At 38.5% G+C, this 13,698-nt stretch overlaps 1 protein-coding gene across 18 annotated transcripts in view; it reads right to left on the reverse strand.

The window, feature by feature from the left end:
- Nucleotides 1–3,350: 3,350 nt before the first annotated feature.
- Nucleotides 3,351–13,698, reverse strand: part of nfasca (neurofascin homolog (chicken) a) — a 137,486-nt gene continuing 127,138 nt past the window's right edge. For 14 of the 18 annotated variants that reach the window (XM_037532442.1, XM_037532444.1, XM_037532445.1 and 11 more), the window contains 2 exons: nucleotides 13,195–13,212; nucleotides 3,351–8,237 (listed from right to left, as the gene is read on the reverse strand). In XM_037532442.1, the coding sequence (XP_037388339.1) occupies nucleotides 8,009–8,237; nucleotides 13,195–13,212 (247 nt within the window). In that variant the 3' untranslated portion in view covers nucleotides 3,351–8,008. The remainder of the gene's footprint in view (nucleotides 8,238–13,194; nucleotides 13,213–13,698) is intronic. The other 4 variants (XM_037532458.1, XM_037532447.1, XM_037532456.1 and 1 more) reach the window with 2 other exon arrangements.

Below are 13,698 nucleotides of genomic sequence, written 5' to 3' on the forward strand. Positions count from 1 at the left end.
CGAATTCTGAGCTGATTTATCGCCATGGAGCTTTTATTAATCTTACTGCTGCTTTCTTGTGTCTGCCGTTTGTAGTTATAAAGGGAAGGACGCTGGCTGTGCGCTTTAATGGACACTGCGTAAGCCACTGTGGACTTCCTGACGAGGGAATAAATCAATGGAGAGATATCGCCCAGCGGTGTGTGTATGTGAGTGAGAATTGCCAGCAGCTCCAACAGAGCTGTAATCATGAACAAGGCTAAGAAACTGGCAATGCGGTCTTCGAAAAGAAAAACATCTGTGCAATGACTGAAGGCAGTTTCTAAGGACCAACTGAATTTGTGGTCAATCAGCACTGGACTACACTGGTTAAATTCTTACAAATATGTACAATAACATTTCAGCTCTACTTTAAATTTTCAAACACAGAATTGTCACTTTATAAGAAACACCTACTTTGTACAGACACTCATTGGCCATTTTATCAGAAAAATCTACCATATAGGTGTATATTGTATGTATATATTTACTGACTATAGCCACCCTCTACCATGTCTACAACCCCAATTCCAATGAAGTTGGGACGTTGTGTAAAACATAAATAAAAACAGAATATGATGATTTGCAAATCCTTTTCAACCTATATACAACTGAATATACTAGAAAGACAAGATATTTAATGTTCAAACGGATAAACTTTATTGTTTTTTGCAAATATTCACTCATTTTGGATTTGATGCCTGCAATACGTTCCAAGGAAGTTGGGACAGGGGCATGTTTACCACTGTGTTACATCACCTTTCCTTTTAACAACACTCAATAGCTTTTGGGAACTGAGGACACTAATTGTTGAAGCTTTGTAGGTGAAATTCTTTCCCATTCTTGCTTGATGTACAACTTCAATTGATCAACAGTCCGGGGTCTCTGTTGTCGTATTTTGTGCTTCATAATGTGCCACACATTTTCAATGGGAGACAGGTCTGGACTGCAGGCAGGCCAGTCTACTACCCGCACTCTTTTACTACAAAGCTACGCTGTTGTAACACGTGCAGAATGTGGCTTGGCATTGTGTTGCTGAAATAAGCAGGACATCCCTGAAAAAGACATTGCTTGGATGGCAGCATATGTTGCTCCAAAACCTGTATGTACCTTTCAGCATTAATGGTGCCTTCACAGATGTGCAAGTTACCCATTCCATGGGCACTAACACACCCCCAGACCATCAGGGATGCTGGCTTTTGAACTTTGCACTGATAACAATCCGGACAGTCCTTTTTCCTCTTTGGCCCGGAGGACACGACTTCCATGATTTCCAAAAACAATTTGAAATGTGGACTCGTCAGACCACAGGACACTTTTCTGCTTTGCATCAGTCCATCTCAGATGAGCTTGGGCCCAGAGAAGCCGGCGGCGTTTCTGGGTGTTGTTGATATATGGCTTTCGCTTTGCATGGCAGAGTTTTAACTTGCACTTGTAGATGGAGCGACGAACTGTGTTCATTGATAATGGTTTTCTGAATTTTCCTGAGCCCATGTGGTAATATCCGTTACAGAATGATGTCAGTTTTTAATGCTGTGCTGCCTGAGGGATTGAAGGTCACGGGCATTCAATGTTGGTTTTCTGCCTTGCTGCTTACTTACAGAGATTTCTCCAGATTCTCTGAATCTTTTGATGATATTATGGATTGTAGATGATGAAATCCCTAAATTCCTTGCAATTGGACATTGAGAAACATTGTTCTTAAACTGTTGGAATATTTGCTCATGCAGTTGTTCACAAAGGGGTTGAACCTCGCCCCATGCTTGCTTGTGAACGACTGAGCCTTTCAGGGATGCTCCCTTCATACCCAGTCTTGACACTCACCTTCCAATTAACTTTTTCACCTGTGGAATGTTCCAAACAGATGTTTTTTGAGCATTCCTCAACTTTCCCAGTCTTTTGTTGCCCCTGTCCCAACTTCTTTGGAATGTGTTGTAGGCATCAAATTTAAAATGAGTGAATATTTGCAAAAAACAACAAAATTTATCCTTTTGAACATTAAATATCTTGTCTTTGTAGTGTATTCAGTTGAATATAGGTTGAAAAGGATTTGCAAATCATCGTATTCTTTTTTTATTTATGTTTTACACAACGTCCCAACTTCATTGGAATTGGGGTTGTATGAATGGAAAAGGACCGCTATAGTATTAGTCCTGACCAGATACTACTATAGGGGTGGTGGACCATTCTCAGCATAACAGTGACACCAACATAGTAGTGACAAATTAAATAACATGTTAGTGTATGTTGTGCTGGACATAGCTGGATCTACCAAACTGTGGACACCTACTGATCACTTTATTAGACACACTCACTTTGCAAGTGTAGAGTTACAGACAATAGTTCATCTTTTTCCATGTACAATTTGTCATTCTCTAGTACTTCTCCAGTGGTCGGTTTCTGGCCACTGTTGGATGGGTATTTTCAGGACTATCATCAGCCCAGCAGTGACACTAACATGTTAAAAACCTAGCAAAACTGCTGTGCCTGATATTCATGTACCAGTTCCTTTTCACTGATAGATGAGATAAAGTAAACTGTGTATAGCAGAAGGTTTAAGTTTCCGCTAAAATGGACAACAAATGCAGCAACAAGGTGTAAACAACGTTTGGGAAATTAAAGAGGCTGTTAACAGCTTCATCAGCCTTACAGTCATCAGATCACATTCAGATTTGATTGGATCACCCAAACCACATTCAACATAAGTGTAGATGGAATGCATTTTCTATGTCTGTGAGTAAGTCTGGACTTCATCCTCGTGTCCAAAATGTTTTCTGGATAATGGTGATGATGCAGCTATAAGCATCTGAAAGACAAATGCTTCTCCTCAAATGCTTCTGGACAGTCATTTTAGTGAAAAAGTGTATGAAATCCAGCCAAAATATATTAAGATACAATTTGAGCATGAAGCATATTGCTGTTGTCGCAAGAAAACCCTCCAAATGGTAACTTTACAGGTAAAGGAAAAAACCTACTTTACTTTTCATGTAAGTCAGTGGAACCAGACCTTTCTCCAAGTTAATTTGGGTTTTTTTTTTTGGTCCATTGTTAATGAAATTTGCGCAAAACAAAGGGCAACAGGCATTTTCAAACTATGTCAAAAACTGAAAAAACAACAAAAATGGAAATGGCGAAGTTTTCCTCCTACAGCAGCAATGTGTTATTGTAAGATGTAAACAGCTTCAAAGTACCCCTAATTACTAATCATACATTTAGATGGTTCAATGTTAAAAAGCAAACCTGCTAAAACAAATAATGTGCCAAGAACTAATATTTCTCATGAGTGATTCACAGTTGCACGTTAAACATTAGCAAAGACAGAAGCCCAAAGCTAGAGAAAATGACAGAGCTTTACTAAAAAGAAAGGCTTGCCTAGCAGATTAAGTTGCAGCATCTCATCATACACGCATACATGGTGAATATGGTAATATGCCATTTTTCTTTTTGACTAGATTTACATAAAACACTGTTACCCTGCAGGCAGAAGCAATAAATCAAAGAGCTGTCTTGGGACACTGATGACAGAAAAAAGGAACAGATTTTGATACAAAACTAGTGTTTTGAATAACAACAGCAATAATAATAATAACAATAATAATAATAATAATAATAATTTGAATCTGTGAAATATGATGTGATAATTCTGCTTTTTACAGAATTCATAAAAAACAAAAATCTGAGATGAGAAAAAAATCCTGTTGAAATGCAGAAGTGCATAATCTATGTTTTCAACTCTTTGACACTTGATATTTAAAACACACTTTTTCTAGCTGAGTAGAGTATACTGACTAGAGCAGAGTATACATTAAGCCAGAAACCAGCACACAGACAGACTGAAGATGTAAGAAAGACAGAATAAACTTCATGTGCAACAACATATTCATATATTATCTGTTCTGAACTTCACCAGTCCATTCCCTTTTTTGTCTTTATGGAAAAAGAAAAGCATCTATGAGGACAGCAAATGCAGCTGTCAAAGAGGTGAGTGCAAAGGGAAAATACAGACACACAAAACAACTCCTATCTTCCATTTCTGAGCAGGTTTGGGTGTACCATGATCACTGGCTTTCTACACTCTTAAAAATGCAGGTTCCTAAAAGTCTTAGGATAGACTTTAGCTCTTTAGAGGACCTTTAATTGGTATAGAACCTTTACATTATGTAAAGTTATGTAAACTAAAAAAAAAATTTCACACCTCCATTGAAAGGCTGTTTTAGGAAAACCAAAAGTAGTTCTATGACATCGCTCCAAAGAACCTTTGTTTTTAAGAGTGTGCATTTCCATAAAACACAGTTACCCTCAAAGTGGTCACTCTAAATGACTACAAGCCACAGAGATCACAGTCACTATTCCTCTGTGAATTGTCTGTGCTTGTAAATCATCATCTGTAGGGTGCAGTAAAAGTTCTGGTGGCAGATTACTCGACGGGAATGAAAACAAGGACAATGAGAAAAACAAACAGGTAGAATATTGCTTTGAGGTATCGGAAAACGCAGAAACTGATGAAAAGTCCAACATGAGTTTTCAATGAGTTCACCAAACAAAGCTCTCTTTAACGTGAAGGCATTTATCGAGGACATCACATCGATTTCAGGATCGCCTTGGACCTGATTTAGAGCCCTTCCACAGAGCGCTCAACATCATCAGTATGATCCTCTACTAATGTCAAGTGAAAGGCATGATAGGAGAACAGGACTGCAGTCTGATTGGACAACACTGAGGCAAAGTGTCGTATAAACAGGAAGTGATAAAAAAAAAAAAACATACTTCGCCTCACACACTGCCATTTGATCACCAAGACAAAGATTAAGCTTCACCCTCTGTAGAAGGATGCAGAATGCTACAAGAGTTTTAGAGCACTCACTATGTACATCATGTAAGATTCCTACCCAAAATTCTGTGTAGGTAAATGGTAACAAATGAACAGAGAGAACAGCAATGCCACTTACATACAATACAAAACAAAGAGGGGGCACAAGTTAGCCTCATTCAAATACCCCAGACCAGTACTGAGCCAATCATAAAGGTCGAGTGTAAGAAAATATCCAATCAAAGCTTAGTAATATTTGAAATGCATTCACAGCATCTACCATTTTGGGATGCACTGAGTACACTGCTGTTCCGCTCCTTTGTAAAGTGTGAAGTCGAGAAAACCAATATTTACACAGATGAAAGAGGACATGACCTATTCTGAGCAAAATTAATAAACAATATTTCCTTTCTGTGTCATGGAAAAGTGTACATTAAATAAATTCTAAATATATCAACACATTATAACAGTAATACAATAACAGTAATACTAAAAGAGCAGCACAATCAAGAGACAAAACCATACATTTAATGGCAACAGTATAGTTTGTTAGTGTACAGCAGAAATCCATCGCCCATCTATTGCCATATAGTATGGGTCTAATATAGATCTATTAAAGTATATATTTACCATAAGTTAGGTAAGAAGCTTTCGTGATGCAGCTTTCAATTTGTGTTGAGAGTCATGATTATTGACCCTGTGAGACAAGCAGTTAAAATTGGGCGTTCGTTAAAGTCAACGTTAATCCATTAGTCCTACAAATGGTATAAATTAAATACAAATAAATAATTGATTCTACATACAACCAGCCCTCTGGGGGGAAGTGACTATATTGGTGCAGTATAAAAAGTGGCGCTGTATTTGTGAGTGCAGAAGCTTAGTGGTCACATCCACCACTTTTAAGTGGCACTAGACTTACAGATGCATGGCTTTTGTGGGCAGTGTTGAGGCCAAGCTCTAGAAAGAAAGCATGCGACATCTGCTGGCTCTAACATTGTTTTTAACTCATTTTCATACAGTCAACTGACCTATCCACGCTCCGACCACAAATGCATTCATGCGTAACTGTTGCAAGGCTGGAAACAGAAGTCTGCTACCCCATCCGAACCTTTTGTAGCCTGACATATTATCAACTTTCGGGCTGGATTTGAGCCGATTTTTTATGTACAACATCAGGCTAGTGGTGATTTTTTATGTAGTAGATTTGATTTTATTTGAAGGAATATGCCTATGTACTGTAAAATTAACACAGACTTTTTCTCCTCTTGTGCTCTCTCTCTCTCTCTTTAGTATAATCTAGTATGTGTGCAACAAAGTCCTACTACACTCAAGATATCTTCATTGTGAAAACATTACGTCCTGGTCATTATACCAGATAAAATATGTACTATAGCAGCCATGTACTATGCAATAGTATTTTAAGTGGTAGTCAGGTAAGAGTTCATTTTAGTTCATTTTCATCATTCAACTCAATCACTTAGTAGCAAAGCGTTGGTGCAAGAATCTATCTCTATTAATACATGCAGGTGGGTTCGGGCTGGATTTGGTTGTCAAATTTGGCAGTACAAAACTGGGCAGGTTCAGGTTGGGACTTGCAGGTAAGGGACGGGTTCACTTTCATGCCTGTGCAGACCTATAAGGAAAACTTCTAGCGATAGAAAAACTGGGTTATGTTGTTGTAGCTAATCAAAAGTTTTAATTACAATGACAATACTTGATTGTCAAAAAATCTACTTAGCATCTATCTTAACTTTCATACATATATTAAAAATAAATATCATTTCAAATATGACAATAAATGTAGGCTTTTGAACAAAAACAAAACAAAAAAAAGAATTGTGTGCTAGAATTTCTTACATGGATTTTCCTACAAAGCAAACCTTGCAACAGTTGCTATGAAACAACACATTTTTGGACAGAGCAAGATAGGTCAATTTTCCAATCAAGGAAAAAATACACATATGTGACTTTTTCTCTCTGTTAAGAAAGCCATTCAGTATTTACTGCTTCTACACGTTTTTATAGCAGTCCACCTACATTTGCATCTCAACTGTCCTAAACTCCCTGCACAATCTGTTATGAAAACAAAGGCCCAAATACTACAACAATGGTGACCATCAGGTCCATCATCATGATCATCATTATCGTCATTCTAATATTTAGTGTCAGTTATGAAAAATGATTATACAATTGTGTTTTTTCCAACATAATGTCTCCCTAAAAGAGATAAAGTCTTCTTTTCATCCTATCCATTGTCTCTTGCACTAAATGTCTACCATGCTTCAAAATAATATCTTTTCTCAACATTTTACGAGTGATGGTGCTTGGGTTGGGACCTATAAATTTCAGTGGCGATTATGGCAATGCTAAAGCTGCAGCCAATGAAAATGTACTCGCAAAAGTTTTCGATAAGCAGCAAATGAAAACATACATATCTGCAGGGAGGATGCCAGGTATAGGAAGTATAGCATTTCAGAGATTTAAGGTTTAGCTTTTTGCGCAAGACAACATTTAAAAAAGAAAATGAGAAGTTTTATCACCCGATTTCAAACCAAAGAAAATGTAGAGTGGTAATACATAGTGCATAGCTTTGAATGGCACAGCAAGCTGTGCCGGCACTGTTTACAGCATTCATGTATCTTTTTTTTTTGACACATCTATCGGCTGTGAGAAGGAAAAAGAAACAGATCTTTCGTTGCTGAAATATCAATATGATAAACACATTTGCCGACGTCCCTTTGCGGAGTCGGCCCACAGTTGATATGTCACAGGACTGCCGCTTGTGTCTCCTTTTCTTTGATGCTAGCTACAGAGAGGGAGTCAGGGGTAAAAGCGGGTTTGGGATTTCTAAAAATAAAATAAAAAAGCCACACAAAATGCTTTAAAGTCCCAAGTTGCCGTCCCTTTCCCTATGCCCCTTTGCCCTATAGACACACTACAGTCTGTGTGGGGCTTAGGGACAGAGGCACTGCTCTAAATTCCCCTCCAAATAGTGTGGGGATAGGGTCTGCTTTTGACCTTTGACCCTCTTCTTTTCATGGGGACAAGGCATCTCAGCGTTCTGTGTAATGTGTGTTTCCATTTTGCTCTCTCTCTACATATATTGGCTTAAATATTCGTGTATTTGCAGGCCTCCAGCTTCCTGGCGGTGCTGTCCCCAGGGCGGAGGCGAAGGAGGCTCTACGCCAGTGAGTAGATGGCATTAACAGGTGAAGTGGCCTCTGAGCTTTCATTGCCCTCCGTCTCCTCCTTGTCCTTTTTGACTGTGTATTGGCCGATAAAGGAGCCGTCCTCGTTGAACTGCCCGTCCCCTCCCTCTCCATAATCCACCAGACTGTCATCGCTTTCCTTCACATTTCCATCCAGAGATGTCTGGCTGCCCTGCAGAGGTTTGTTGTCCTCATCGCTACTGTTGAAGTGATAGGAAAAAAAACACACAGTGATGTAACATCCCACTTCACAGCTAAGGGTCTACATGTGTGAACAATATACACTATATGACCAAAAGTATGTGGACACCCCTCCTAATTATTCAGTTCAGGTGTTTCAGCCACACTCTAAAAAGTGCATAAAATCAAGCACATAGCCAAACAATCCCTAATGATCAACACTGGCAGTAGAATAGGTAGAGCTCACGGGTGGAGCTCAGTGACTTTAAACATGGTGTTTTAACAGGATGCCACCTTAGCCACAATTTTTAGCCACAGAAATTATTGCACTGCTAGATCTGCCCTGGTCAAGGCTAATGTTGTTAATGCTATTATTTTGAAATGGAAGCGTCTAGGAGCAACAACAGCTCATCCATAAAGCAGCAGACCACACAAAATCAAAGAGCAGAGCTGCCAAGTGCTGAAGCACAGAGTGAATAAAAATTGCCTATCCTTTGTTGCATCACTCACTACAGTGCTCCAAACAGCCTCTGCAAGCAACATCAGCACAGGTGTCAGGAGCTTCGTGAAATAGGTTTCAGTAACTAAGCAGCAGTACACAAGCCTAGGATCACTATGCACAGTGCCAAACAATGGCTGGAGTGGTGCAAAATACCACCATTGGACTCAGTGTTGACTGATGATCAGTCACTGATAAATGACACTTTGCTATCTGGGTTTGGTGGATGCCTGGAGGACACTACCTACTGCCTACCTCAGGCTCTTAGTTCCAGTGAAGGCTAACGTTAATGCATACAAATACAATTACAAACTTCCAACTTTGTGGCAACAGTTTGAGCAAGCCACTTTCCTGTTGCAAAATGACTGCGTCCCTGTGCACAAAGTGCGGTTCAAAAAAGACATGGCAGTGTGAAGTAACTCCTGCACAGAGCCATGACCTCAACCCCACTGAACACCTTTGGGATTAACTGTAATGTTGATCGTGCGTCAGGCCTTTTCGTACAACATCAGTGTCTGACCTCGCAAATGCTCTTTTGACTGAATGATCAAATTCCCCCAGATACTCAAATCCTGTCGAAAGCCTTCCCAGAAGAGTGTGGCCTGTTATAGGTGCAAAGAGGGGGCAACTCCATGCTAATGCCTACTGTTTAGGAATGGGATGTCCAACAAGCTCACACTAGTGTATACATATTTTTGGCCATAAAGCGTATTAAACCCATTTAGCAAAAAGGTGAAAAAAAACATAAATATTATTAACTGTTAACAAAAACACAAGTTAACTTTTACATATTATAACCCTCCCAAACTATAGTTATCCACTGTCCTTTAGTTCGAACATCCAGGTGAAGCCACTTGTTTGTTATTGATGTTCTTCCTGCTGCTAAAAACATTTTAAGATAGTACTCGGTTTTTCACCATCAAACAGGCAATTTTAAATGATTAATAATAATTGATGTGATTCTAGAATTATAGCTGATAATTATGGCTGGTACTTGGCGCAATTTTTGCCCATGCAAGCACTGATGCATGCATAGTCATGCTCAGATGTTGTAGAATAAAGATGGATGTTTTCGTAGCTTTAGAAGAGAACAACAGAAAAGCAGTTTGCGACAATCTTTTAGAAGGAAGGAAACACATTAAGTACTTTCAATGCTACTAGTCTAATAAGTCATTTCAAAAATCATAATTCCAGTGATCCATATAAAGTGCATCACATACGCCTAGCATTAGGAAGAAAACTAGCAGTAGCAAAGCAGGCGAAAGCATCTAAAAATTGGGCAAATCTGAAAAGCACTGTTTTATTATTTTTAAATAGTTGGTTATGGGTATCAGCAAACACAAGGTATTAACTAATCTTGTCCTTGACATTTCATATCTGCATGTGCCTATTCATTGTCTTTCCATTTCTGCACTCCTGAAATGGAATCGCTACCAGGATAACGAATAGTTTGAAACCAAAGAGTCCTCAGAAATAGAAAACTTTGAGCTGCTTTGCTCTTTTGTTACTTTTCATTGTGGATATCCGAGAGAAAACCACAAAGGGAAACCTTTGCATTGGATAGCAAAGAGGCAAACTATTTTTGCAGGACTATCTATAATTCAGGAGCTTTTTCACAAAAGTAGAACTTGACATTTTTTTCTTCCCTCAGAAAACAGACAATAGAGAAAAGATATCAAAAACACGAATTTCATCCCAGGAGAGAGCCACTTTTGAGGTGCACAAAGCCCAGTGTGGGTGAGGAGGTGAGGGGGTGCAGATGCTTTGCTTATTGACAAAACTCTTCTGCAGCCCAGACACAATCATTCATTATGGTTAAGGTAGTATCATGGTAAATTATCAACACATCTATGTTCTACTAATCCACTTGCCATCCGTTCACAGACATATGATGCTGATACTGAATCTGCTCACAAGGATGAAGGATAATCATGCAAGAATTAGAAAAGCACATCTGCTCCGTCACAGCAGTCACAGAATTGAAGAGCACTACAGAACCTGGGTATGGTACTTGAGAGAAAAAAAGATAAAAGGCTTATAGTGCAGACTTTCACAAGATCTTTTCCATTGAATGAAGGATTCTTATTTTGTGGACGATGCTGAAAACCTCAATCATAAAGAAGGTGTGACTGACACTATTTTTATCCCAGGAACGGCCCTTATGATATACTCAAGTCTTCTGTATTACAAAAATGCTTTCATCTAGTGTACACTTCACAGAAACAAGAAGCATCAGCCAGCCAAGAAGATTTGTTATCCATTTTATTAGAAAGGCCTATCTTGTTTGTCCACTCACTGGCCATTTTATGAGCCACACCTATCCATGTTTCACAAAATGTACAATCAACAGATGCCTTTATGAGGTCCGCTATATAAGTGCACAATTACAGACAGTAGACATCTGTTTTCATGCACAATTTGTCCTCTTCTACACCACTAAATCTTGTTTCTGATCACAGGACTGCTGTTGACAAGTCCTGAACAGCTGTTCTGCGGTCAGAAACTGACCACTGATGAAGGGCTAGAGGAAGACTAATGTGAATTGTGTGCAACAGATGGGCTACAGTCTCTAACTGTACATCAATGAGGTATTTCTAAAAAAAGTGGCCAGTGGTGTACAGTGTAAGTTTCACATGACAGTTTCGATATAATGTGGCTAGAGGACATGGTTCCTTGCATGCACCATGCTCTGAAACCATGTCAGCTGGAAGCCCACATCAGTAGCATTGTCACTGTGCTTAGGGGATCACTGAGGCAAAAGAAGAGAGGCAATAATGTGAGCATTAATCCGTAAGTAAAACTGGTTTGAAACCACATATTTGGCACAACATACTACAATATTCAAACCTCCGTTAAATTTTTAAAAAGGAACAGAAGAACCAGAAACTGCTTATAATCAGGGCTGGGTATCAAAGTTTAATATTTTTACAGTATTGCCCAAATGACTTCAATACTATTAGAATTAATACATATATCAGATTCTGAATTATTTACTACTGAATTTCAGTATCTAAGTAACCAGTCTTAGCATCCATGAGCCAATAGGCATGCTGGTTCAAAAATGTACTGATTGGTTGTCTAAATTATGATCCACATGCTGTTAATGTACACGCTTCTTGTCTACTCTGCAATGTTTTATAGTCCGTACACAGATCTCTAAAGTCATCATTTTTAGTCATTGCTATGCTCATATAAGGGTGTAACAAGGCCATGTGATAAAGGCCATGTTTTTGACCAAATAATTAACCTTTTGCTAAAGATGTGAGTGTGTGTTGCACCTTCTCATCTGAGAGCACCTAAGAGTCTAAGCAATGTCTCCCTATGGGGAAAACAGCATTTTTAAAAATCACACCCCGTAATAAACGAAAATGTTTAATACTAACATTTTCCTCTAAATGTCACTGGATCTTCTGAATTTACAAGGAGAAGGAGGTGAAATATGAATGTTGCTACATGCACATGCAAGCTAACACTGCTGTGCACTGAACTGACTTCATAAAACTGGCATCCTCACCAAAATACCCCACGCATTCCAGCAAGCTTTGTCAAATATCTCAGTGAAGCTGTCTGAGTATCTGGCGTTGTTACTGACTAAGGTAACAGTTAATGGTAGACTTACTGTCATGTGACATCAGTTCACTGCACAGGAATGTTAGCTTGTTTCTAGCATGGATGTAGCAATACTCATATTGTGACTCCTTAATGACCTTGTAATTCAGAACATCCAGTGACATTTTGGGACAACAAGAAGACACATTTTATATTTTATTTAAAATTTTCCAGCATGTTAAATGTAGCAAATCAACAAAGTATATAGTTTGATAGGAAAAGCATGGTAGCTGCGCTTTTCATTTTTCCCATTGGGAAAAGTTCTAGGACTCTACTAAATGATGCTACACAATCAAAAGTGGATGGAGCACCTCACACTCACTTTCAGTTTGCAACTGAAAAGAAGATATCTACAAGATATCTCTGTTAGTATTTCAATATCTCTTATACCAATACCCAGCCCTACTTATAAGGAATTTTTGTTTTAATCGATTAATGACACAGGTTAGAACTCTAAGATAAATATGTTAAAACACAAGAGTGACAAACCTAACTGAGAAAAGTCAAAATGATCATGTAATTTCAATAATGTTATAATGTAGTTCCAAAAAAACCCTAATATTAAGAATCAGCAGCAGGGTTAAGGTTGGGCCAGAGGCTATCTGGTGAAAGAAATCTGTTTGATGCAGAATACAGTTAATCTAGTTGATGGATTAAGGTCAAACCAGAGGTCAAATAATGAAAAATGTTAAAGATGCTGAGTGAAATCCACTCTTGCTAAAACATTGGGGTGAGTGCTTTTACATCTTGGACTATGCCAGTATTGATTTAGGTGTGTGTGTTAATCGATTAAAACCAAAAACTCAATGCAGATGATGGGCAAACTGAGAATAAGGGAGTCAAAAATGCTCATTTTTCTTCTTTCATACCTTTCCCTTTCAAGAGACCTTCAGGGAACAATAGGGAAAAAGAGGGTTAAAAACATGACGGAAAACCAATTGAAAAGACAGTTGAGTCACTGCAGGGGGACTGAGAAACTAACAGCTGAACACAGAAACCAGTGTAACACTTTTCTTTTCATCTCATACATACTTGTCCCTAATATTCTATTCAAGACACGTAGAAGCTGCTATTTTTGCTAATTATGCATTGAATGCAGAGCAGACGTGCTAATTATTCTGTTTGATGTGAATGTAATCTGGCTAATCAACATCCTACAAACCATAACACAGTGAAATCAAACATTTTAAAATCAAGAGATATGTTGTCAACACAGACCCACACTGATAAAAAATTATGCCTTGGCTAGTGGAAGCATTTTAACTGTAGGCAATATGTCTACCTTTACATTATGAGATTGTTGTAAGATCACTGTAAGATTATTCAACCTATTTGTAGACATTTTTATTTATTTATTTTTTTTACTGCACTGG

This window comes from Pygocentrus nattereri, chromosome 21 (genome assembly GCF_015220715.1).
Source record: "Pygocentrus nattereri isolate fPygNat1 chromosome 21, fPygNat1.pri, whole genome shotgun sequence".
Classification (NCBI taxonomy): Eukaryota; Metazoa; Chordata; class Actinopteri; order Characiformes; family Serrasalmidae; genus Pygocentrus; species Pygocentrus nattereri.